The 26659-nt window shown below is 46.3% G+C and overlaps 2 protein-coding genes across 3 annotated transcripts in view; one reads left to right on the plus strand and one right to left on the minus strand.

Moving 5' to 3' along the window:
* Positions 1-8812: 8812 nt before the first annotated feature.
* On the plus strand, positions 8813-13806 carry LOC129344754 (uncharacterized protein DDB_G0272718-like). The gene is made up of 4 exons (XM_055001619.1): positions 8813-8869; positions 10842-10879; positions 12851-13203; positions 13476-13806. Exons 2-4 carry the CDS (start codon positions 10861-10863, stop codon positions 13521-13523), a joined length of 420 nt encoding a protein of 139 aa, XP_054857594.1. The 5' UTR covers positions 8813-8869; positions 10842-10860; the 3' UTR covers positions 13524-13806.
* A 1879-nt stretch (positions 13807-15685) lies between these two features.
* COL6A2 (collagen type VI alpha 2 chain) overlaps positions 15686-26659 on the minus strand; it is a 51947-nt gene continuing 40973 nt past the window's right edge. Inside the window, exon 27 of one of the 2 annotated variants that reach the window (XM_054970295.1) lies at positions 15686-17280. In XM_054970295.1, the coding sequence (XP_054826270.1) occupies positions 16673-17280 (608 nt within the window). In that variant the 3' untranslated portion in view covers positions 15686-16672. Of the gene's footprint in view, positions 17281-23468; positions 26405-26659 lie in introns of those variants that run through there. The other variant, XM_054970303.1, reaches the window with a different exon arrangement.

The raw sequence follows: 26659 nt of genomic DNA on the forward strand, positions 1-26659 counted from the left end.
GACCTTACCTGTTTTGAGCCCTTCTCAATTCTAGAGTCAGTAGTCATCTGGCAGGAACAGCTCAAGGACAAGCAAGTTCACTTTTGGTGCAACAAAGGAGCAGTGGTTCTGGTTCTGTACAGGCAGTCCTCAAGCTCTGAGCAGTTCATGTGCCTCTGCATAGGTTTGTTTTGGCCTGCTTGTCTGGTAACATCCCATTTTCAACCAGTTACATACCAGGCTCTGATAACAGCACTGAGGATGCCATGTCCTGCCTCCAGACTGAGCAGTTCTTTGCCCTCGTCCCAGATGCTCACCGTAACCTGGACCCATTCCTGGAGGACCTGTGGGAACTTGGAAGTAAACAATAATGCAGGGAATACTGGCTTCAGTCACCCCCCACCCTGAACTTACCAATCTGCTTTAGCAAGCTTCCTGGACTTTTCCTCTGGCATTAGAGGCCAGACCTCTTTGCCCCTGTCAGGGACTATGGACGTGCACTATTTGGACTCCTTATGGCTAGATATGATCTGGCTTCCCTACATGTGCAAAATCAAGTGTTATGTTTGCATGGGTATGGAGTGCACACATGTCTAAACTGAGCATTGTGAGCCTTTGTGGCTATTGAATGTGCACATCCAAATGAACATTGTTACCCTTGCTTTGCTATGGATTGTGGATGTCCAAATTGTGCATTATTTGCCTTTTGTGGCTGATGAGTGTGCAAGTAGTTCAAGGTATTGACTATGACATTCAAAGCCCTAAACAGACTGGGACCTACATACTTGCAGGACTGCCTCTCGCCATATGTTCCCCAGAGGGCTCTACATTTAACCGATCAACATCTTCTGGCGATCCTTGGCCCCAAGGAGGTTTGCCTAGCTTCAACTAGGGCCAGGGCCTTTTTGGTCCTAGCACTGGCTTGGTGGAACTCTCTCTCCGTCAAGAACAGGGCCCTGCAGAACTTATTACAGTTCCATCAGGCCTGTAAGATGGAGATGTTCTGCCAGGCCAATGGCAGTGGTTGAGTTCTGGGTGGGCTACCTGGTCTGCCTCTCTGCTGTGGCCTTGGTTTGTTGCTATCTGAAACATCTATGACCTATCTGCCCTACCCCCCTCTGATTACTAAAGAGGTATATAGTCTTAACATCTTTGCCCCTGTTGGATGTGTTTTTATGGTTTTAAAGTGAGTTTTATACTTTGTATTTATACTATATTTATTGTTGTTACTTAATCACTAGCAACAGAGCCCGTTGTAAAAATAAATACAACGGGATCTAGAAGTGGGACCTTTGGAGAACCACGCTGGTGCAGCCCTCCCATGGCCCCATAGTTGCCGCAGAGCCAGTGGGAAGTATGCAGGGGGGGGGATTATCCTGCACTGTGCCTCCCCGCTGGTTCCACAGCCCCACTGCTGCTGCAGAGGTGGCAGGAAGGCTATACGGAGGGGCCTCCCCTGTACTGCACCTCCCTACTGGCTCTGCAGGCAGGCCTCTGAGGAGTAGTGGAGCTGGAAGGGAGGTGCAGTGTGGTCCCGCAGCTGCCGCAGAGGCAGCAGGAAGGTCGCGCCAGGGGCAGGGCTGGCTCCATGGCTCCTCAGAGGCCTGCTGCCACGGACAACTCTCTTTTTATCCTGGCATAGGTGCACTGCAGGTCTCTCAGAGCACCTGCGCCAGGATAAAAAGCGAGTCATCGCCAATACAGTTCGGCTTTTATATATAGGATGTTGTTACCCGCCCTAAGCCCATTTGTGGGGAAGGCGGGTTAGAAATTTAATAAATTAAATTAATTCAACACAGGAGTCAGTGTTATATTTCACTCCTCCCACATGAGTGATTCCTCTTCTTCCTAAAATAGTCCGCCACAGGGAGTGGGGTGTGTGTGTCTGGTTTTGTTAATGGGATGTTGAGGGGAATGAAGGCTGACCCTCTTTCTTTTCTCTATTTTTTACCAATAAAGGTGGGAGACCAGGCAGGTCACCCAGTCTCATTTTAACTGTGCATGTAGACACTCAGCAAAATCCAGCCTGGCTGTGGGGAATGGGCAAGCACGTGTGGCTGTTCCGCCATCAGATCACACACTTTGAGCAGCAGAAAAGAGTACACTGCTATGAGACTGAGTGGGGGCTAGGGCTGCCACCTCTGGGTTGGGACAGTCCTGGAGATGTAGCAATGGAATCTGGGGAAGGCAGAGTCCATCCTCTAAAGCTGCCATTTCCTTCAGGGGAACTGATCTCCATAGTTTTGGAGACAGGCCCCACCTCAAGGCTGGTAGCCCTAGATGTACAACACACTGCTCCTCCCCTTGCAGCTCTGAAACAGCATCTGAAAGTTGTTGGCAGAGGGGAATTTGAAAGGAAAGAGGGAACCAGTGTGTGGTCTGCAGGATCCCTCCTCCCCCAGTTGGCTGTAGAAAGCCTTGAAGACATCCTGTCACTCATCTGCTGGGACCAGATTTGAAGGTCTGGGACTCTTAGAGGGATATTAACTTCCATTGGGGAAATTCCTGGAGATGTGGGGGCGAAGGCTGGAAAGGGGAGGGAGTTTAGTGGGTATTAGGCCATAAAGCGCACGCTCCAAAGCAGCCTCCAGGGGAATTCATCTGAAAAGCAATTGTAATTCTGGGAAATCTCCACGCCCCACCTGGATGTTGGCAACCTAGCAGTCACAGGACCAGCAGTCCTCTTTGCCATGCTCCATAAAATGCTGCAAGAATCGGACGTAGCTGGCTTTGCATGTTGCCTTTTCCTGAGCTCCAGCACTGTCTGCAGAGCCCAGGCCACAATGGAGGATTTAAACTTCACCATCAGAGGTGGCAGGAATTTGCTAGCAAGATGGAAGGAAAAGTATTGGACTTTGCTGGGTGTGGGAGGGATAGTCAAAGGGAGTAGGGTCCTTGAGCCACCTCCCCCCACCCCGGGCCAGGCTTGGAAAGACCCCCCAGAACCAGGTCCAAACACTCACCAGGTGTAAACCAGCAGCGAAGCCAGAGATGTTGCAGGATGAATGGAAAGAGAAGGCAGGATGATCCCAACAGGCCTATCACTATTTTTTTTCAAACTTGTATCTACTATGAAACAGTAAGGACCATTAAAACTTTACCTATGGAAACTATCCCCCTCCCCAAGCGATTTCTACCTATGAAACGTTAAGGACATTCAAACAAAATATTATAAAATAAAACCAGATAAGCCCAACTCAGCTCTTAAACTGTCCCAACTGACCAGCACATCTGCTGCCTAGTCAGCCTCAACTGACCAACTGCCAAAGAGCCAGCAGGGGGTGATGTCACAGAGGAAGAAATGTCACCGTTTCCAGGGCAACCAGGATCAACAGTGGCTATCACCTGGGCAACAGGGCCTCAGCCTGGAGTCGCCACATGGCCTGATTTATTTCTCCATAACTGTCTTTTAATCCACATCAAACATATTTTCTGCACCCTCTCTCCATGTTTGCTTTGGAGTCATGAGGCATTTTATTGTCAATGTGGGTGGAGGGCAGAGAGTAGCAATTCTCTGCACCCAACACAGACTCCATACTATTGAACCTATGAAATCATTTTTTAAAAGATGTTTGACAAAGATTCATGCTGGCACAGCTGGTTGTATCTTCCTGAGATTTCCTCCATGGGCCAAGCAGGGTTGTAAATTTAGAGAGTAACACACTAAAACGCACTAAAAACAGTATAAAGCTACAAATAATATAACAGAGCTGAACTGCAAAATTGGTGAACAGTGCTGTAAACTGTAATATAGACAAGTAAAAAAAAACAAAGAAAACTAATTAATTTTCATAGACATATAAAAAGTCTTTATTATAAAATGCCCCTCCAGAATACTTCTATTTTAATACAGTCTGCGGAATGGTAAAATAATAATGATAATAACAACAACTGCAACAACAAAGAGCTTCAATTTATATACCGCCCTTGAGGACAATTTAACGCCCACTCAGAGCAGTTTACAAAGTGTGTTATTATTTTCCTCAAAACAATCACCCTTTGAGGTGGGTGGCGTTGAGAGAGCTCTAAGAAAGCTGTGCCTGACCCAAGGTCACCCAGCTGGCTTCAAGCGGAGGAGTGGGGAATCAAACCTGGTTCTCCAGATTAGAGTCCTGCTGCTCTTAACCCCTTCACTAAACTGGTTCTCAGTGTGAACTTCCCTGGCTTCATTAGGCAGGCCATTCCACCAGGTGGGCGCCACAACAGAGAATTCATAGATACAGGTAGCTGTTCTCACCGGTTTACCGGGCAGCCCCTTTCAGAACGCTTTGCTCAGATGAAAGAAGCTGTTGTGGAAGGGGGCATTGGGACAGGTAGTCCTCTAGACATGTTTGTAGGTAACAACCAGCATCTTCAATTGAACCTGGTAACCAGATAACTAATTGGTGGTGTCTGTAGGATAGGTGTAATTTACACATTGGTAGTAATCAAAGTACAGTATTCCATACCATCTGGAATGCCCACATTGTCCTCAACAGCAGACCCTTGCTAGGTTTTAATTACTGTACTGCAACATCATTTTATGTTTTTGCTTTCCCTTGCCTTTTGTTCTTTTAGGCTTTGTGTCTTGTTAGTGAAATTTTTTCTGATTTGACATTCTCTCTCCATCTCATTTCCCCTCTTAAACTGGAGCACTGTAGCAGATTAAGACCCAAGTTTACCTAGTCTTGTCCTAGATAATTATCCTGGTGTCACAGTCTGACCCTGCACTTCTTTAGTGTGCTTTGAATGTTACCGGCCTGACATGTGGACCTGTTTCAGTAATTGTGTAGTGGGTGTGTCTTCTTCACAGCTTCTACTTCTGCTCAATACACAGCAGCATGGACAATCCATCTTTCTTTCCCACTTTCCTCCTAGGCTGTTTTCACACTGTCTATAAATCGCACGAGACTCACGGAAGGCTGCCGGCTTCCTCGCACGATTTGTGCGATTTATAGACAGCGTGAAAACGGCCTAATGCCCCCCACCACATAAATCAAAACCTATCAAGAAGTGTACAACAGTCAGCTAAAATACAGAATAGCCTGGAAAAAACATAATTAAATGTCCAAATTAGAGACTGCTGAATTGCAACTGATAACAAAGCTCAAGACAATGCATCCACCTGGACTGAATCAAGACATTGGCTTCCTGTCTCATTACCAATGCTAATTTATCTATACCCACTACCCCTCTGCATACCCCACCCTATTCAATCACGCCTGTCTTTGTAATTCATTGGCTATTATCATTCAGCTTCTGCAATCACTTCACTCTCTAAGATAAAAGGATAGATGGTCTCACAGTCTAGCTGCATCTGAAGAAGTGAACTGTGGCTCACAAAAGCTGATACCCTATCACAAATTTTGTTAGTCTTATAGGTGCTACTGAACTCTTGCTCTTTTCTACATGGTCAGGATAAAAACTGAGAAAGCCTGGCCAAGTAGAACGGTTTTAACCTGGCACGTAAAAGCCAACAAAAGTAAGCACCCAGGGGGACCTCCAGCAGGAGAGTGTTTCATTGGCAGGGTGCCACCACCAAAGCAGCCCTGTCTGCCTCTCTTGAGTCTCTTTGATTAGATCTTTGTACTTTGCTTATTGATTTCTTGCCAGTGCAAGGAGGCACTTCCAGAATAGCCAGTGCTGATATCTCCTGAGTAAACATGGGAACATAATGTGCCACCCACTGAACAACCTCCATGTCATCACCTGCCTGATCTTAACCCCACCCTCTCTTAGGGTGGGTTAAAACAAAAACTAGTTTACAATCTCACAGCTCTGGCCTGCATGATGTCACAGCAGAAGCCAGAATGAGGCACCCTTCAGGCTGCTTCCTCTGTCCAGATTTCCAGACATCTGCCCTTGGCCGTCTCCCTAGAAGGGAGCTCTCCATACAGAGACCTCCCTATAGATAGCCAAAAATCACAGTTTGGAAACCAGAATCCCAGACTCTTTAAAGCCACTGTGGGCAGAATCAAAGCAATTAAAATTAAGCCGTTGTAATTTAATTTAATGCAGGGATAACTGGCACTCCTCCTGTGTCACCTTGGACTTGCGAGATGCTCCTTCTCACGTGACAAAATCCTCTCTAATTGGGAAATGAAAGGCAGACTACTTTTAGCTTGGCAAGTGTCCCTAGCCCCCCTTTATGACTGGCCCAAAAGGATTTTGAGCTAGACAGAACTACTCCAACTGGCACCCCGGAAGCCAGGGCATGCAGAGTAGGTATGCCATATTTTGTGCCCTCAAGCAAGGTCCAGCCATTATATGTCGGTCCTTGTCTATGCGTTCAACCCCCTGGCCACCATTCCAAGCGCTGATCACAGCCACAGACCCCTAGCAGCCCTCCTGGGAGGCTTGAACTACCTGTTTTCACTGGAGACATACCAGTCTCCGAGTTCTTTCTTTGGGTGGATTTGCACACAGCTGGTCAGCAACTCAAGACACAGGCGCATATATATATATATATATATATATATATATATATATATATATATATATATATATATATATATATATATATATATTGGTTGTTTATTAGCTTAGAAGAGTGTATGCAGGGCTGCAGGAACCACTATATTAAGGCACAAGCAAAGGACAAGAAAATAACAAACAACTTGTCTATTCTTTACTAAACCTATCTGACTAAAAACTCAAGCTTGCTAACTTGCAATTTTCTGAAGAGGCTTGAGGCTCATACTCACAAAGTCCATAAACCGTGCCAGGCACGTCTGGTCATTTCAGGCCTGGCATGGAGCAAAGTCTCTCACATGCTGATGGAATAAGGTAGCGTAGAACGATCCAACGAAGTCTGAGGGCCAAACTACAAGTGACAAATGACACAGGTTGGACGCTTGTCAGCTTCCCTCAAGTTTTGGCGGGAAATGTAGGCAGCTTGGCGGAATGTTGGACAAGTGACAGTTGAAAAGTCCGTTGGACAGCAGTCGGAGAGCCAAGCTGCAAGACCAGGATGCCTACATTTCCCATCAAAACTTGAGGGAAGCAGACAAGTGTCCAATCTGTGCCTTTTGTCACTTGTAGCTTGGCCCTCAGTGAGAGTGTGAAGCATTATGATGAATGCAGTGAGGAGCCATCTTTTCTATTGGTGTCAGCCAATCAGAGGCACGCTTGCAATCAGTGTTGCTAGCCTGAGAACCGAGAAGGAGGATGTGCGTAGCCAAGACTCCCTTTTGTCTCAAGGACATCTTGCCTGGGCAACAGCTCACAGGTGCAATTAATTAACTGAGCGGCACATTCCACTCCCAGGGTGATAAGCCAAAACTGGGCCTGTGAGATCTTAGAAACCTGAACCATTGTACTCAATTGGGCTCAATATGGCTCTTCTAGACAGTCCTGTGCTACCAGCAGCCAGATCCAAGCCATGAAGCCAAGTCCCTGAGACATCACCAAAAGGGATGGCTTGAACCTGACCGTTGATGGGTGGGCCAGGAGGGGAGGCCAGTTAGTCACCTCTTATGCTGTGGATGTTTTGGGAGCCAGCCAAGGCCCTGCAAGGCATCAGTGTCCCCCTTGCTGCACCATCTCCATGCAGTTGCTTGGATGTAGGGTTGCTGGGTATGCCAGGCAAGTGAGGGAAGTGACATCATCACACTGGGGGACGATGCTGTAACATTTGCCCCAAACTCATGGCTTAACCATAGAGTTTTGGGGAAATGCTAGAGCATCACCTGGCATGATGATGTTGGCAGATTATCTACAGAATAGTCATGTGAACTGATTAAAGAGTAAAGAAAGTTTATTTAGGAACTAACATACTTGATAGGAAAGTGGAGAGACTGAGACAGACTTCTAGCTGTCTAGTTGACTCAGAGAGAGGTTCCGAGAAGAAGCAGGATATTGCCCTGAGAGTGCCAATCTGGAGACAAGACAAGGAAATGACACGCAACGGAAAGAGAGGTGCTGACCTCACGTTCCTATCTGACTAGCCCTTGCTGCCCCCGTAGGGTCTTCTTCTCTTTCTCTTTGTATGCCAAACATTGCTTCTTCCAACAGAGGTCACTTTCAGGTTGCGCCAGCTGACGGCAGCAGTTGCCCACCCTCTTTTGAGATATCAGTCACCTTTTGCTCACTGCCAGCATAAAGTCCTGACTGCATTTTGGAGACTTTAAAGAATGGCCTTGCGCTGTAGCTAGTTTGAAAATGCCAGATGCCAATGACACAGCAGTGCTTTGTGCTCTCTGAGACATTGCACATTTTGTTATGTTGTTCCTGAGATTCTGGCTGTAACAACCATTTTAGAATGAAGGAGATCTGGCCATTTTGGCAGGGGCTTAGGCAACTTTCTATCTACTACGTATTTACTAAAGCCTTCCACCAATGACCTCAGGGCTTCATGCATGTCCCTCCCCTCTCCTGTTTCCTCATGAGGTAGGTTGGGCTGAGGGAGAATAACAGATCCCCGATGCCAAGAGTTGTGTAGGCATTCTTGGGAACGACACCACCTGACACCCCTATAGGAGAGGATTTCTTGTGTGCTTCTAGGTGAAAGATACAGCTGCGTGTTGTACAATAACGCTAACTCTCCCTTCCACATCTGGGAACAGAGAAAACATGACTCACCGATCAAGTGATTTAAAAAATTTAATCTTACACCTCGGATAGATTTGCACTGCCACTGTGTGCCTAGACTCTGAACCCAACCAGGTACTGCAAATACAACCTTTGGGCTTGGGTGTGGCAATTTTGAAGTAAAAGACTCGCAGTAAAGGAGGAAACGTCAATAAGGCAGGAGGAACTTTGCAACAGTTCCCTTTCCCAGAGCAACCTGGGCACTCCCATTCGCAGCAAAGGTGAGAGGGGGTGCTTGCTGGTGTGTTATATAAGTGAATGCCAATTACTGCGTGAACCGCCACGCCAGAAGCAGCCCTGCAAAGACTTCACTTTTGGTACTGTATGCGGTTTCTGATTTGTTTGCTATATTAAGCTTGTGGAAAATTGGGATGAGTTGAAACAGTGTTTTGTGGGGGCAGAGTTCCCGACTTGTACTAAAAGGATTCAAGCGGTAGCCAAATTAGGAAATACGAGCATTCAGAGGGCTGGTTCCATGTCTAAGAACATAAGAAGAGCCTGGGGGTTCGGACTAGTGGCCCAGCATCCTGCTTCCTGGCTGCTGATATTCACAGGTGTGCTGCCTCTGTATACGGAATCGAAAAGAGTCCAGTAGCATCTTTAAGACTAACCAACTTTACTGTAGCATAAGCTTTTGAGAATCACAGTTCTCTTTGTCAGACATATCTGACGAAGAGAACTGTGATTCTCGAAAGCTTATGCTACAGTAAAGTTGGTTAGTTTTAAAGGTGCTACTGGACTCTTTTCGATTTTGACACTACAAACTAACACGGCTAACTCCTCTGGATCTGTATACGGACGTTCCCTTTCTTCATTACGGCTAATAGCCATTGATAGATCTCTCCTCTATAAATCTTTCTAAACCTCTTTTAAAGCTATCTGTGCTTTTAGCCACCACTCCTTTGACAGTGAATGCTACAGTTTAATTATTTGTTAAGAAGTATTTCTTTTTGTCTGTTGTGAGCCTATTTCTCAGCAATTTCAAAGGGTGACCCTGAATATTATGGTGAAGGGGAAAAAGCCCCCTCTAGCTACTTTCTCTACTGATTTCTTTGAGCTCTGTTGATACACTGAGGTGAGGAGAAATGATAGCATTCTGGTAGCCTCCTGTTGTTAGTGTAGCGTGAACTCATCAATTAAACAGATAAGGCTGTGAAGTTGAGGGGACTGTCAAATGACTCAGCCTGTGGCATTCTTCCATAGAAAAGGACATTGAGGCAGAGTTGCCACAACTCTATCTTTGGGTCTGTTGCTGTGTGGTGCTCATGTATACTATGATAACAGCAGCAGCAGCAACAACAACATTCAGTTTATATACTGCCCTTCAGGACAAGTTAATGCCATACTCAGAGCGGTTCACAAAGTGTGTTATTATTATCCTCACAACAATCACTCCGTGAGGCGGGTGAGGCTAAGAGAGCTCTGAGAGAGCTGCGACTGAACCAAGGTCACCCAGCTGGCTTCAAGCGGAGGAGCGGGGAATCAAACCCAATTCTGCAGATTCAAACCTGCTCTTAACCACTACACCAAACTGGCTCTCAGGATTTTTGTCCAAGATTTTTGGCCAGTGCTGGGAGTTTCTATCCTGTATAGCTCTTGAAATATTGAAGTTCCCCACATTGAGAATCTTAATAGACATGCACTGTTTGTAAAGTAGGATTACCAACTTTCAGGTAGTGACTGGAGATCTTCTGGAATTACAACTGGGCCGTTTTCACACATCTTACCTGCCGCCGGAACATGGTGCAAAACACCCGGAAGACAGCATCTTCTTGTGTGAAATCACACCAGGAAGACCTGTAATCCGGGAGCTTTGCGTGAAATTGCGTCTTCATGGTGTGATTTCGCACAAGAAGTCGCTGTCTCCCAGGTGTTTTGCGCAATGTTCTGGCGGCAGGTTAAGACGTGTGAAAACGGCCCTGCTCTCCAGGCCACAGAGTTCAGTTCCCCTGGAGAAAAATGGTCGCCTTGGAAGGCAGACTCTATGGCTTTATACCCACCTGAGATCCCTCCCCTCCCCAAACCCCACCTTCTGCAGGTTCTGCCCCAGAATCTCTGGGCATGTTCCTACTTGGAGCTGTCAACTCTATTGCAGAGGGTAGTGAGTTTTTAAAAAAACTTAACATTGAGGTGCCCAGCTGATGATATTTCCTCTGTCACTGCATCCCTCCATGCTGGAAATACCTACCTCATAAAGCAGAGAAGCCTAGCCAGGGGGAAAAGGTGGCAACCTTAGGTCAGTAAGAGAGAAGGGAAGGGGATCCTTCTAACAATGTGTTGTTTCTACATTGCAGATTGAGACCGTCTCTTGACATGTGGAACCCTAACCCAGGTAAATGTAAATGTTGCATACCACGTATCTGACTCTTGCTCATGAAGGACAGTAAATTCAGCAGACTGCATGCTATTCAAATAGTTGAGTGCAAGTAAAGACAAGAAAGCAACTGCATTCCAAAAGAGTTTTGTGATATTGGTATTTACGTTGCAAGGAATAGCACTGAGAATATCGCTTCTTTGCATGGAGATTACAGCAAAAGCCCCCCGGTTCTAAGACCAAAACCAGGTTTAATTTCCATGGTTCTTAGAACACATTTGTGTAAGTGGTATAATAAGACTTTGAACTGAATCATCTTATGGCCCCTCTCCCCTTGAATGGTAATGCGTGTTTTGTTTGCTCTCTCCTCTCCACTGAGCCCATAAGCCGGGCCCTGGCCTTCTGCCCCAAAGTCCAGCCGTGACAGTGCCATAGAGTTGCCAGCTCCATGTTGAGAAATTCCTGGAGATTTGGAGGGTGAAACCTGGAGAAACCTGGAGAAAGTGGGGTTTGGGAAGGGAAAGGACCTTGGCACGGCATAATTCCATAGAGTCCACCCCCAAGGTAGCCATTTTCTCCAGGTGAACTGATCTCTGTGGCTGGAGACCAGCTGTAATTCAGGGAGATCTCCAGCCACTACCTGGAGGCTGGCAACCCTACAGTGCCATGAGCCTGTAGCAAGCACTTCATGCTCCCCGGCTGCCTTATTTTTGTTTGTTCTGTACAACATCTTCCCAGCAGCACACAGAAGTGCTTGCAGGCGGAGTTCTTCAGTGTAGCCACAGGAACTGTTGTGCTGTTGGCTTCTAAGATGGAGCTTAACAATAAACTACTGTCCAGACTAACTCACAAATTAATTGGTAGGACCCTGACCTGGATGGTCCAGGTAGCCAAATCCTATCAGATCTCAGAAGCTAAGCAGGGTCGGCCCTGGTCAGCATTTGGATGGGAGAACACCATGGAAGTCCAGGGTTGGCATGCAGAGGTAGGCAATGGCAAACCACCTCTGTTCATTTCTTGCCTTGGAGACCCTACAGGGTCACCTCATCATAAGTTACCTGTGATTTGATGGCACATGCATGCTCACACACAAATTGATAGGAGATGTTGAACCAGCAAAAGTTGAGACTTGTCTGCTTGGCTATACAGGGAACTGAGGGTTCCACCTTTCCTGTAGCCAGGGCTAGGTCCCTGATCCTGCCAAGACCTTGAGTTAAATCCTTGATCCTGCCAAGACCTAAAGAGCTGCATCTTCCTCCTGAGAGAGGTCGGAGCATGGGAGAGGCTGCAAGCGGTCAAACTTGCATGCTTCTGCTTGGTCTAGATTTCAGCTCTGACCCTCCATCTTCTCTTTTCCTGGGCTCCTGGGGGAGACTTGGGAGGTGCAGGAGATGGACGGATCTACTCAGCAGGTTCCTGGTCTATTGATTCCGAGGAAACTTGAATGGGAGCCTGCTGTGGAGAGGAGGCAGGGCATCTTCTCCTGGACCTTTTGGAGGGCCCAATGCCTTGGTGGGCCAGAAGCCAACCTAGGAGTCTTCTTTACAGGTGCAAGCTGGGTTAGGGCAGGCCTCAACAGATAATTGCCTTTTTTATAAAATAAACATTAACCTTTGCACTTACATTGTAGTGGTTGGCACGCCAGGCCTCCGGGCAAGACGCATTGCAAGCAGTGGCAGGAGGGGGAAAAAAAGCAGCAATGTCAGTAATGTTCTTACATCGCTTCCTGGTACAACCCAGAAGTGGCAAAGAGTGACTCTAGGAATCTCTGGAAATAGAGTTTCCAGCGATTCCTAGAGCTACCCTCTGTCACTTCCGAGTTGTTCCCAAAAGTGACGCAGCAATGTTGTTTATGTCACGGGCATGCCCACCCCCCCTTATCTCTACCCCCTTGGCTCGGCAATCCTATGTAGTGGATAACTAGACTTTCTGAAGAATCGCACTGGGTGACTTTCCCTTATTCTACGGCTTTGTTTCGCTCTCTGTTAGGAGTGCCAGGTGGAATGCCACCTCAGCAGCCTTATCCAACTGCTCCTGGACCACATCCTGTGCCATATCCCGGGCAAGGCATGCAGCCATGCCCAGCTCCGGGGTACCCTCCCCAGCCCGTTCCACCCTGTGGGCCACACGGACCACATCACCACGGACACCACGGACACCACGGACACCCCCCACCCTCTGCCCCACCTGGAATGTTTCCTGGAGGGCCTGGAGGCTGCCCAGCACCGCCACCCCCTGGTTGCCATCCTCCAGGAAAACATCATGGGCACCACAAGAAGCACAAGCATCATGAGCACGGCGGGCATCATGGGCATCATGGGCATCATCATCATGGTAAGAAGGTAAGGCGGGACTTGGCTGCTGCTGAGAGAAGCAGGGCGGAAAATCAACACTGATGGAGGAGGAAGGTGGGAGCGTTAAGGCCCGTGCTCTGCATACTGCTTCATATGTTCACGAGCGGGGAGGACTGCCACTCCAAAGAGTAAAAATGGAAGTAAAGAGAGGGTTGAAAATGCAAACAATGGGGAACGACAGAGAAGGGCATAACATAAATTGTCCACAGAGCGCAGCATTATCGGCAGCCTGAATGTTCTTCCTTCCATTTTCCCCCCAGCACTCAGGTAGTTCCAGCAGCAGCAGCAGCAGCTCCGACTCGGACTGAAGGCGGCTTTTCCTGCTCAGCCGATCAACATGACAGGCTGCCACGCAGGGCGCTCTTGAAATTCCCCCCATCTTTACGTTTTCCACTTCTTCATCTGCACTATGAACGGCACAACCTTCGTTTTCAATGTGTTGCTGCCCTAGTAAGCACGGCATGCCAAGTTTGCGGCCCGTTTTCTTACCTCCCTCCCTTACCTAGTTTAGCTCAGCCAAAGAAGATAGTCTTGGATATGTGCGTTAGAAACTCTAGAAATTCACAGCAATAAATGGATTTGCACCAACAAGTCGCATGACTCATGGAAGTTTGTATTAAATGCTTCACTTATTTTACAGGCACCTTGCTGAGTTAAGGAACTATTTTTTTTAATTGATCTTCATTTATAGCCTATCTTTCTCCCCAGCGGGAACTCAAAGCAGTTTACATTGTTCTCCTTTCCACTGTTTTATCTTTGCAACAACCTTGTGAGGTAGGTTAGGCTGAGAACATGTGACTGGCCCAAGGTTATCCAATGAGCTTCCACGGCAGAGTGTGGATTCGAACCAAAATGTCTCCAATCTCAGACCGGCACTCTAATCCCTAATACTATTTCTCATTCTACTATATATGCTGAAACGGTAAACTCCTCTGGTTTGTTATTTTAACATAACATACAACTTTCCTTCTTTTAAAGTATGTTCGAATGCACAATGATACATTTCACCATTTTTAAGAGAGTGTGAAAAAAAGAGTTTATTTAACAAGAGTGCAATTTTGGCTCAAGTCAGGATGTTGTTCCAGAAAAAGCAATCCCAAGAATACATGACAGTTGCAGCTTCCGAGCGCATTACCAGGCATGGCGCAAGACTTGATGCTTCATGCCATGTTTCAGAGGAGGAGAGATTTGTGGTTAATGGAAGCAAAGGCAGGGAGCAGACAGAAGGAGACCTATTTTCCACAGGTAGATTGGATAGGTTTAAAAGGCACCGCACGGTTGCAGGGTAGCAAAAAAGCTCAGAATAGAACATCTGCCTGTGGCATGGTTCATATCCAAATCCAGACTAATAGCACTGCCCATCACGGCTGGAAAAGGGAAAACTCGAGCCTGATGCAAGGTAACTAACAGTGCAATCCTCAGCAGAGTTACTCCAGGCCAAGGCTTTTTTTCTGGGAAAAGAGGTGGCGGAACTCAGTGGTTTGCCCTCAGAGAAAACGGTCACATGGCTGGTGGCCCCACCCCCTGATCTCCAGACAGAGGGGAGTTGAGATTGCCCTCCACGCCGCGGCGTGGAGGGCAATCTAAACTCCCCTCTGTCTGGAGATCAGGGGGTGGGGCCACCAGCCATGTGACCATTTTCAAGAGGTTCCGGAACTCCGTTCCACAGCATTCCCACTGAAAAAAACCCCTGCTCCAGTCTAAGCCAATTGAAATCAATGGGTTTAGACTGGAGTAACTCTGCTTAGCACTGCACTGTAAGGAACTTCCAGCTTTCTTAGGGAGACAGTTGCAGAAAGGGAAAGGGAAATCAGATAGCGTTGTGGCGACGAAGCCACAGGGGGAGCTGGAAGGCAACTCCACCTGATCCTTTTGTGTGGCCTGCATAGGAAGCAAAATAGCATCGATGTAATAGGCCGACCACAAAGCCTGCCTCCTTAGCATAGGGACAGAGTGCCTGCTTTCTCTTGTTGTGATAAAACGGCTGTAGTCCAACCAAGTGAAGTGCATTTAATGTGCACGCCACCATGTGCCAAAAGCTAGCTGTTGTTGCCACTGTTGAACAGTTGTGAGAAAGGAAGGATGACAAGGGGTTCACAAGTGGCACAGGCAAGAGTCTAGCGCTCACAGCTGGTCACAAAACTTCCTGTTACTTTGTCTGCCTTGGATGCCTCAGGAAGGCAAGAACTGTTAGCACCAGAATCAGAGCAAAATTAGATTTCTGAAGCAGAGCTACAGAAAAAGATGGTAGGGAAGGGAATCTATTGGCGGCTAGACAAGAGATTTCCCTGCGGTAACTTCCACTCTACTGTTTAACCAGGAAGGGGGGGACGCTCCATTTACTCAGTTTCTGTGGAGAATTCAGATGACTTCATTGCCAATTCCTTGCATTGCAGTACATTTTTGTGTCTTCATTTCAGGCCTGATTTGGGTGCTTTTTTAAAATAAAAAAACTAACACAAAACACAAGTGCAAGTACAATATTCTGTATTGTTAATCGGCAAAGTGCTATTACGGCATCCCAAGGTTATGTCCCTTTAAAATGTGCTTCTTCTTTGTTGTATATATTTGTCTACTTCTCTGCTTCCTGTTCACTTGTGATAGCGACAGCATTCCTGTATTGATCTTTAATCAGTTTTGTTTTTTGGGCAGAGGATACTTCCACCATTACTTCTCTTTGGAACCAAAGCAACTGTTCATTTCTTTTAAAATGTCCGTAACTGCACAATCAGGAAACGATGTTCACGAAAAAGTAATTTAAAAATAAAAATAAAAATGAACACTCACTTTGGCTACAAAGGGGAAAGCAACAACTAAAGCAACAGCCCTCCCTGAATAAAGATGAGTTCAGGAATACCACAGCTACTTCCACTGAACGGGAAGTAATTAATGAAGCCGAGAAGTGGAAACAACTGTTCAACTACTAAGAGAGACCAAGCAAAACGTAAATAGATTGTTGCGGGGAGACAGTGGGCAATAGCTGAATAGAATTTACTCCTGAGTAAACATGTAGTAGGATCTTTCCTACGGAGAGGGGCATGGCTGGATTTTTGTGAAGAACAGAATGTAATATAGTACTATGTGGAACCAATTTAATTCCACTTGCAGCTACTGGACATTCTCTTAAGGTGGAAGCAACCTTGGTGTTGAATACAGATCCTTTGCTGTTTCTTCATTTAGTACAATTACAGTACAAATACTGTTGAAACAAACTATGCTTTAACACATGACAAAATTACACTGTGTGGTTCTGGATCCTTTCTCTGTCTTGGTTTTAATTAGCACCATAAACATGACTTCCATCATGATAAAATTTAAAATACTCCTACAGATTTTTTGGCTATAAAAATAAATCCCTTGTAGATTTTGTGCCAGCTGCCCTTGGACAACTTATGCTTTCTAAAAAAAACCATACAACAATTTAAGGACGTTAATATCTTTGGTGCTTGATGGGAAGCTAACAGATCCACCTAATGAATCTGTCAAAGAAACCAGGCTGGGAGAGGCTGGCATAGTCCTTCTCCCGGAAAATGGCTGCCCGGTCCCCTAGACCAATCTTCAACAGGACATCCATGTCCACATCACTGCCTAAGGCCACCACAGTGGGCACAACATTCTGCTTCTTCATGGAGCCAATGGCCTCATCCAGATTTTTGTTGCCCGTGATGCCGTCTGTGATAAAGACAAAGGAAAGCTCAGCGTTACGCCGGGCTCCCCTTGCCCTGTCTCTGGGGTTGATGACAAGGTTGTTGACGGCATAGATGATGGCAGACCCAATGTTAGAAGAAGAGTCCAAGTATTTGATTTGTGCTATAGAATCGGAGATGTCAGTGAGATTGTATGTTAATGGGAAAACGATCACATGTTCATTCTCACTTCCGTACTGTAGAAGTGCCATGCGTGCATTCATGTTCTCACTGTCATTTTTGGCTAGTGTGAGGCGACGGGCCACGTTTTCTACAAAGTCATGGGCCCTCTGGAAATTCAGCTCACCAATTCTTTCAGAACCGTCTAGGAGGAAGACAATATCAACTGGCCGTTGTGTGCACTGGGCAACAGCAAGCTCTGTGAGAAGAAAAGATAAAGACAGTTAACATTCCAGGACAAAACTGCCTGCCTTAGAATTTTAAGACAGTCAGAAAAAGAGAGAGTGACTCAGCAGATATGTAACTGACATGGATGTTTTCCAGCCAGCAATGTTAAACAGAATTTGCCACCAGAGAAGACTGTTCCAGTAGGTTTGCCTTTCCAAAGTGTTTGCTCTAGTCCAATGTTGACTTATTGGTTTGGTAAGGGTTTTGATTCTATATAGGAACTTGCAGCTTTTTGCTTCCTCTATTATCTTTGGTACCATATCTGCCAGGCACAGGGGCAAACGTTTTATTTATACACCCTCACATAAAGACAGTGCTGAGAGAGATAAATATTTTATTTACATCCTCATTGCTGGACAGTGCAGCACTGGGCGGCAGTGGAGAGGGAAGGTAAATACTACAATTGCTGCCCTTCCAGACACAAGCTGCATGTGCTGTCTTCTCTCTATGACACAGCAGTCAGCAACAGAGAGGGCTCATGTCTCTCCATAACTGGGTGCCTGCATCAAAATGTTTTATTACTGGTATAATATTTGTGCCAATTCTGTCATGATTTCTGCTTTCTTGGGTTGCTAAATTGCTCCTTCTGTCCACTCTGCCTACAAAAAGGAACTCTTTCATGATTGAAATTTATTTGGGAATATCCCTTGCAGGAAGGATCTGAAAATTTTCACTCCACTTGGACAGGAAAAACTAATTTACAGGATAGCGTATTGGTAGATCTCATTGCAACCAAAGAAAATGCCTATCAGTTGTATAATTAAAACAAACACTTTATATGATGGACTTAAAGAAATCGATCAAAGATTTTTAAACAGAACCGCCATCCTCCCAAAATAGAAATTTTTTTGCGCATATTTCTGTGGACATGAATCTGTCCTCTCCTTTCAGATCAGCAGACAATTGAATACCTTTTGGTAACATTTTTGTTTTCTTAAGCTCTTGTGGAAATAAATCTATGTGCTTGATGGTTTGCTGAAAGTAAATGTCAGTCTGACAGAGATATCGCTAATCATTTGTTATGTTATGTGCTTGAAAAGGAATATGGCATAACAGTATTCAAACATGGAATAAAAATCGGATTGATATCATTAGGAATATTTAGAAATTTCTCACAATGACTGTAGAGAGAATTTCAGATGAGTTGATCTGTACTAGATGAGGAAGATTTGTGTCCAGCAGTACCTTTAAAGACCAACTAGATTTCCAAGGGTCAAAACTCTCTTCATCAGACAACGACAAAACACGTAATAACTTGTTACCAATAGAAAAACATGTTTTAAAGTGTCTTCACATGTAGCAAATTCCGAGGCTGATGGTCTGTGTCAAATATTAGTCGATAATGCTTCTGAAAGACTAAAAATGGCGCAATGTATCCCCCAGTCTTGCCTCCATCTCCAGCTCACTAAACTGTTAGGCCCTATGAAGAGATGTTTACACACAATGGCAGGGCCAACAATAGTTAGGGATCCAGAAGCGAAATAGGACATTTGATGGACTCCAGGTTGGACATCTGTTTGGTGGTGTGTTGGCAGTAGACCAGGGGCCCAGTGGGCTAAAGCCTGCCACTTCATATTCAGGTAAAATGTGTGCACAAAAGACTGCTTCTCCTTGCAGATGCTTAGCATGGGATTCGTTAAAAAAAAAAAACAGTGCTCTGACATAGAAGCAAATAATAGAAGCAAAACTTGGATGGTGCTTACGCTTTATGAGTTGGCTAGTTTCTATGCTCCACCCTGTAACTTTTACTTTCCAGTTATGAATTCTTTTCGAAGATGTTCCTGGATGCCATATGATCTTAGCATAAGAAACGCTATTTTAGCCTATACATAAAATTCTCTCTCTTTGGGGTGATGGGTGGGGAGAGAGGTTAATAGCATCCAACATTCTGGTGATGTGTCAAGTATTTCATTAGACAAACTGTGCATTCCCTCCTCCAATAGCTTTCCTCCTTTCTAGCACTACTGGTTGTAGGGCACACCCCCCCAAATGCAGTAACCAAAGATAATGAAAGGCAAGACAATTAGCTTTCAGGCTACGAACTATTCAACAGGTTCCAGTACTTTCCAGATAATGTCCAATATGAACCACAGCCTAAAACCTGTGCAAGCCTTTACTGGGCTAGAAGGATGCACAATTAAGGGCAGCCTGGAGAACTCCCTCCCTTTCGCCCCATTTCTTCTTTGCGAAACCAGAGCACATATTTGGAGAGAGGAAGAGGGCCGTTTCCGCACTGGCCTTCCTTCACTTTCCTCTTGCCAGCTGAACAGCAATAAATACGCCTGCCCAAAGTTAAAAAGGAGACTGGAGTAACGCCCTTTCCACAGCAAGCGGGAAGGCTGGGGGCTTGGCAATTTCCTTCAAAAGTGAGGGATTCTACAAAACCCAGGAAATGGTGCCACTAGTGACAGTAAGGGCCTAAATGTTTTTAAAGAGCTCGCTTTGACCCAAAGGACAAGGCTGTCGATGAGGCTTGGGAGGAAACAGCCCACTTGTCTCCTGGCCAGGACTCCCCCCCGCCAGCAACGGGGAAGTTTCCTTACAGGCCACCGGCACAGAACCGTTGTCTGCATACAGAAGTCTAATTTCATTTTCCCCTTGGCGTTAGAACTGTTAAAATAAGTATTTTGACATTTACGCAGTTGCGATAGGAGCGACAGTTCCAGAACTGGTAGTAGCTAGCAACTTGGGGTGAATTTGCACACGACTTCAGAGCTTAATCTCTTGCACGGTGAGGAGGTCTGAACACAGCCAGGCTCCAAATGCTTCGACTTGCAGGTAGATAACGGCGAGACGCCTGGGGTTGAGCATTTGACCTCCCACAAGACATTCAGACTCTTCCTCAAGGGTTTCACATTGAGATACAAGACCACCCCCCTGCTAACTGTTGCAGTGCTCAGGCACCTATCTCCAGCTCTACCAAGCCTGAGAAGGCGCAAACTCTTCGGCTTTTTTTACCTCAACAAATAGCACTACTAGAGAGGACATCAGATATAGCCCTTCAGATCTCCCTGGATTTCAGTACCTGCTCCTGGCCCTCACATCTGACCTTTGCTTGTTCTTTTTAGAAGATGACTTCAGCCCGACCCAGACTGCACAGCCCCCAAACTCAGAGATGACTTATGGCCTCACTCTGGGGGAGACAGGCACTAACCTGGGATGCTTTGATGGTATTCACGCCGGAGGGGTGTGAGGGGACAGGACTGAAAAGTAGTGTAAGTTCCTAACTCTTGCTGATTCTTCAGAGTTTTGAACAAGAAGAGGAATCGCACATTAAATCTCCAGCAACTAATTGCAAGGGAAAGTTTACTTCTGTAATTTCCTTAATTTTCCCTTTCCTCTCAGCACCAAGTTCTGGCTTCAAAACCTTGGATGAGACTGAAAGCTACAAAGGGAAACACCAGGGCTTTTTTTCTGGGAAAAGAGGTGGTGGAACTCAGTGGGTTGCCCTCTGAGAAAATGGTCACATGGCTGATGGCCCCGCCCCCTGATCTCCAGACAGGAGGGAGTTTAGATTGCCCTCCGCGGAGGGCAATCTTAACTCCCCTTTTTCTGGAGATCAGGGGGCGGGGCCACCAGCCATGTGACCATTTTCAAGAGGTTCCGGAACTCCGTTCCACTGTGTTCCTGCTGAAAAAAAGCCCTGGGAAACACTATTCATTGGAGCAGAACCTAAGTTCCAGGTTGTGTGTGTGTTTTTGCACTTTCCCTTCTAATATTGGATGAAAAATAGACAAAATGCCAACAGGGCACTCACACCTAAGGATGGGGAAAAAAACACGGTATTTTTTGGATTTGGATTTCAGGAAGGAGATAAATACCTCTGTTTTATGGTACTCAGATCCCCCCAATAATGATTTAGGATTCAGGTTCTTCCAGGATTCCAGAATTATTCAGGGTTTTCAACCAAAGGACACCAAAATTGCAGGAGGCCTAGTGCTGCTTCTTCACTTCCCCCACATTGGACTAAGGAGTCCTCTTCTAGGAGCCTCTGAGCAAGGTGTCCCCAGCGATCCTAACGGCAAGGGTGTGGAAGAGGAAGAAAAACGGTCCTGGAAATGGGCCCTGACGCCACAAAGAAGGAAGGGAAGGTGGAGGGGTGAAGGAGCTAGGTCCCACTGCTCTGCTGAGCCCACCTTGCTCTCCCAAGCTGAAGCTGCTTTCCCCAGGCCTGGGAGAGACATGCGCCACTTGGGACGGAGCCACCTCCCCTGGGTCTCCCTTCCCCTCTCCCTCTTGTTGCCTAAGAAAAATGTGGAAAAAACTATAAATCTTTAAAATGCCAGAAATAGACAGGACCCAGATCCTGGTATTCTCAAGAATCCTGAATACCATTGCCGATACCCGAATATACCTCAAAAATATCAAGAAGATATTTTTTGGGTATATAGTCACACTGGATATAGCTGAGCGCACATTCCTACTTGCACCCAACTGGCCTGCTTTTCAACAACAATGGAAAGGAACCTTAAACTAAAGGGGCTGGTTTGGGTCAGCCCCATTGGACCCCTTGCAGTGAGGTCCTCACTTTGATTTGTCCTTTAGAAGGGAATCATGTGCGCCTCCCATGTGCATTTGACCATCTGTGCCAATTGTAGGGGCAAACAGAAATGATGCCAGGCAGGCCCCAGAGAGGGCAAACATTTTGCACAGCGCACAATGCCACACCGATAACTCCTGTTCCCAGGCCAGATTCCCAGTTCTTCACCTCCATGCAAACTCAAAAGAACTATCTTACCTTCTTGTACCTTATTTTTAACAACTGCTGTCTAAAGTATACTTACCACGCAGTAAACACCGTTACACTCAGCAAACACCCTTAAGTTCAGGCTGTGCCCCTGTCCTGCTTACACAGTGTCACCCCAACCCACTTGTTCTGCGCTACTGATAAAAGTATTCATGATCTATGCTAAAGGAGGGCATGTTTTTTGCGGAAGCAACGTTCAGTGCAATCCTATGCAGAGTCACTCCAGTCTAAGTCCTTTTAAGTCAATGGGCTTAGGATGGAGTAACTCTGTATAGGATTTCACTGTTTGTCTACTCTTGACCATTTGATTCTGAGTTGATCATAAACAGGGCTTTTTTCAGTGGGAACGCGGTGGAACGGAGTTCCGGCACCTCTTAAAAATGGTCACATGGCCGGTGGCCCCGCCCCCTGATCTCCAGACAGAGGGGAGTTTAGACTGCCTTCCGGCGCGGAGGGCAGTCTAAACTCCCTTCTGTCTGGAGATCAGGGGGCGGGGCCACCAGCCATGTGACCATTTTCGCCAAGGGCAATTTAAACTTTAAAAAACTCCCTTCTTGTTCCAGCTGACACAAAGTGACATCATTATGTGGTCTTGAGTTCCACCACTTCTTTTCCCATAAAAAAGCCCTGATCATAAGAACATCAGAAGAGCCCTGCTGGATCAGACCAGCGAGCCATCTAGTTCAGCCTTCTGCCTCACACAGTGGCCAAGACGTTGTTATGGAGGGCCAACAAACAGGGCACGGAGGCTGAGGTTTCCCCCTGATGTTGACTCCAATGCACTGGTATCCAGAACTTCACCACCTCTGAATGTGGAGGTTCTTTGCAGTCAGTGTGGCCACCCGTAGACCTCTCCTCCATGAATCCGTCAAATCCCCTTTCAAAGCTCTTGATGCCTGTGGCCATCACTACATCCCCCAGCAGTGAATTCAACATTTCAATCACATTTTAATACAAGAGGAGTCCACCCAAGGAGTTAATCTTAGGATGCCTCCTTTGTTCCAACGCTTGTCCACCTGATGGATTCAGTGACCTATTCTACAATTCCCGCCTCCTTTCTTTTGGGAACAGCCATGTCCGTTAGATGCACCTCCAATTGCAGAGTCTGTCCATTTCTATCTGCTGGACGTACACTAAGAGGCATTTTCAGGTCTGAATGTTTGTGCATTCAACAGGTGTCCCCCCTGATGGAAAGCGAGGCAGAATGAGACAGAGAGAGGGGCCAAGAACAACTATCTCCACCAGCAGAACAACACCCAATCCGAGAATCAAACCTTGTAGGTTCCAGCAGCTTCTCTACCCAATATGCTAAGCCAGCAATGGGGAAATTGCCCAGTACATTCAACACACATTGTAGTTGTCACATTTCTGGAAGAGTGAGGGGAAAACACCAGTCCAGACCAGCACGTTGCTCTCTTCTCATTAAAAGTTTAATAGGAAATTATGGTTTCTTCTCATATACTTTATACAAAACAAGGTACACCATCAGCACTGCCTTGTACACGCCCACAGCATTCTATGTCATAGGCATCATCTACAACAGATTTGCGCCAAGCAGCTTGCACCTCGCGAGTCAGCTCATGCTTAAGCCACAGCTCCGACAACTACAAGAGGAGGTATTCTTTAAAAAGGGGGAAAGGGCCAGGTGGATCCCCAGTCTCACAAATGGTTCGACACACGTTCTGATAGAAAGGCATGCACCATTCAAGCATTCAAATGGCATGTCCGACTGCAACCAGAAGACTGGCACAGTTGCTGGGGAAAAGTCACGCCGTGTTTGTGTGTGCACAGAGGGGAAGGTGCATGAATTTTATTTCTGAGTCCATCCTCATCTAGCAGAGGTAGTGGAAGAAATACACACAATACACACAGAGAAAGGTTGTGTTGATGATGAGAGTGGATTCAGAGAGCCAATACTGCATTTTGGAATCTCCGAGTAGAGATAGGGAGTCAAGTGAAATTAGGTTGTCTCTCAAGCTATGGATGCTGAGCCATGACCCACTGGGGTGTCTTCCAGGACTGATGGCTAGGAAACCCATTGTTGACCGGATCCCTTCACTCACTCTCCTTCTACTTGCTTCCCCAACACTCGCAAAATCAGCTGTAGTTAGAGAACAGACTGCTTGTCTGAATTGCTGGTGAAAGATTTTGGCTGACGCATCTGTCACTTCCAACTTCCCCATGTATTATATATTATTCTTGTAGAAGGGATAGATTAACAGCCCCGTCAAGGGGTTACTTTTGCTATACGGTGCAAAAATATACATTTGCTACAACGACAGGCAACACTGCTGCAAACTGCTAATATCCGAGTTAGCCTAATTCTTAATGGCTTTCTTTGGCGGACTCTGCCTGCCGGCCTGTATTTACCCTACCCAAGGCTAAATGGACCTGCCATCTCTAGTTCCCAGGGTATAAATCCTCCATGGAGAAGTTTAGCACCCACAAACCTAAATCTTTCTTTTATGTTATGCATTACAATAATAACCACTGGGTTATTGCTTCCACTGGATGCTATTAGCTAGCTAGGACAACAAGAATGTGCAAAACGGGAGCATCCATCTATACAAACAGAATAGCCAGCAGACTTAAGTGCACTCCTTAAGGCTTTCTATTGTTTCCCCGAATTCCCTGTTTCAGCAGATTCGGAGCTGGGCTTGGATCCAGGAGACTTGGGTGGGAATTTTGAATTTTAAAAGCACTAAAGACCTCCGAGAACTTTAGCATGAGGGCAGCAAGACGTATTCTAGGTGTGGGGGCGGTTCAATTGAATACACATATTCTGCCCTGAAAACAAATGCCTTGGAAGGCAACAAATGTGTGTTCAAAACCACTTCCGCAGCAACTTAAAATGTTACATCTGTCATCACCCTTGGCATCATATACAGGACTAAGTTTCCATTGATTAGCTAGAACAGCCCATGCAGTTAAAACAGGCTGACATTAAGAGCCTCTCTGCATGGTACTAAGTACCTGGGGACACTCAAGTGCAGGATTGTACATGTAGTCTTCAATTCACATGCAGGCTGTTCTTGTTCTGCGCACATGAATGCGGAGGGCAGAGTGCCAATTCAGCTCTGTTTTTGCTGTGAGAACAAGTACTGTAGCCTTCTTTGAATTGCCAATTTGCATTTCTGTATGGTGTGAGAAACTGTCAAGATCTGCAATTCAATGAATGGATGTGGGGGGAACTGGGATACCTTTAGCAGTTGATATCAAACGCGTGAATGAATTTACGTGGAGCAAATTGAAGTGTGACAGTGCGAGCGAGTGCATGGAAATCTGGAGGGGGGACATGTGAAATGAGGTTCACTAGAGCATCCCTAGGAACTTCGTAATGAGTAGAGAGACTCTAAGACAGCCAGCAATTTACAGGCAGTAATGAACACACGTAGCTGTTACATTATTGCTCTGCCTGTAACTCCAAAAGACCAGTTGAAGGCATCCATACTGCTAATGTTGCTGATTCCGGATAGAAAGAGACGAAAGAGAGTGTGGAAAAGCAGTCTTGGGCAAGTATGTCGTAAGTCAAGTGCTCCTACAACCACTTGGAAATCCAAAGTAGTGAAAAGCAGGTACGTTTGTGGGAACGGCTGATGTGGCCACATGAACAGAGCCACCATGAAGCACCATTAATGTGCCCCCACGCCAGTCTCCTAATTCCAACCTCCATCTATGAGGCTGCCCAGGGAAGACGAAGAACTAATACTGACCCTTATACTTCCCCCCCTCCCCATCTTGTGTTGGGTCCTTCAGAGAACGCACAAGTTCTTTAGCAGCGCTTGAATTCCAGGGAAGGAGCGAAATGCCTTCCTGCCCCTATGCTTTCATTTTCTAAAACTATAGCAGCTTGATTTATCTTCTAGAAAGATCCAGTGCACTGGTCCGACTGAATCCAAGCCGTGAGATAAACTCTTCGCCATGTTCCTATTCTAGAAGCTTCCAACGCTGTGATTGTCTAGCACTAACGGCAGTCCCAGGAAGGTTTCTACAAGTCCCGTAGCCCTTCTGGCTAGCTTTATGCTGCACAAGCAAGAAGCACAGAAGCAATCTTAACAAAGGCCTATTACAGTCTCTGGATCCCCCATAATCTCTCTGTGCACCATTTTAAAAGTATCAATGAACAAGTCCATCCACTCCTGCCGCTCATGTCCCGTGGCAAACTTGGCTTTTTCGGCTGTATAGGCCAAGACGGCCACCAGCTGGGTGTACGTAGTGGGGTCCTGGACCTCCCACGTGGAGTTCAGGAACTGGGCGATCATGGGTTTGCTGCTGGGAAAAGTTATCTTGACTCCCTCTTCCATTGGGCGGGAAGTAACTGGGTTTTCGATCCCAGGGTTCCTCCCACCTGCAAGTGAGCGCCAAAAGAATATTTTCAGGGCTTGCTAGAATGCCATGGAACTCTGAATTCTTCTCACTTGGATTTTGCTAGCTGATTTATAAATGATGGCACATAAGATGAAGGTAAGACATACCCAGGACAGAACCTGGTGGGTTATTGGTCACACCTGGCACTAGGGGTGTGCAATCAGATATTGCCTACCCAATAAATTGTCCAGTATTTCCTGTATTGGATTGACAAAGGCTGATTCCGCACACGTTG

The sequence above is a fragment of the Eublepharis macularius genome, chromosome 1, assembly GCF_028583425.1.
Source record: "Eublepharis macularius isolate TG4126 chromosome 1, MPM_Emac_v1.0, whole genome shotgun sequence".
NCBI classification, from domain to species: Eukaryota; Metazoa; Chordata; class Lepidosauria; order Squamata; family Eublepharidae; genus Eublepharis; species Eublepharis macularius.

Coding starts and splice junctions, on each gene's coding strand:
- LOC129344754 (XM_055001619.1), top strand. Junction 13,204..13,475: donor ATCATCATCATGGTAAGAAG/GTAAGGCGGGAC, acceptor TTTTCCCCCCAG/CACTCAGGTAGTTCCAGCAG.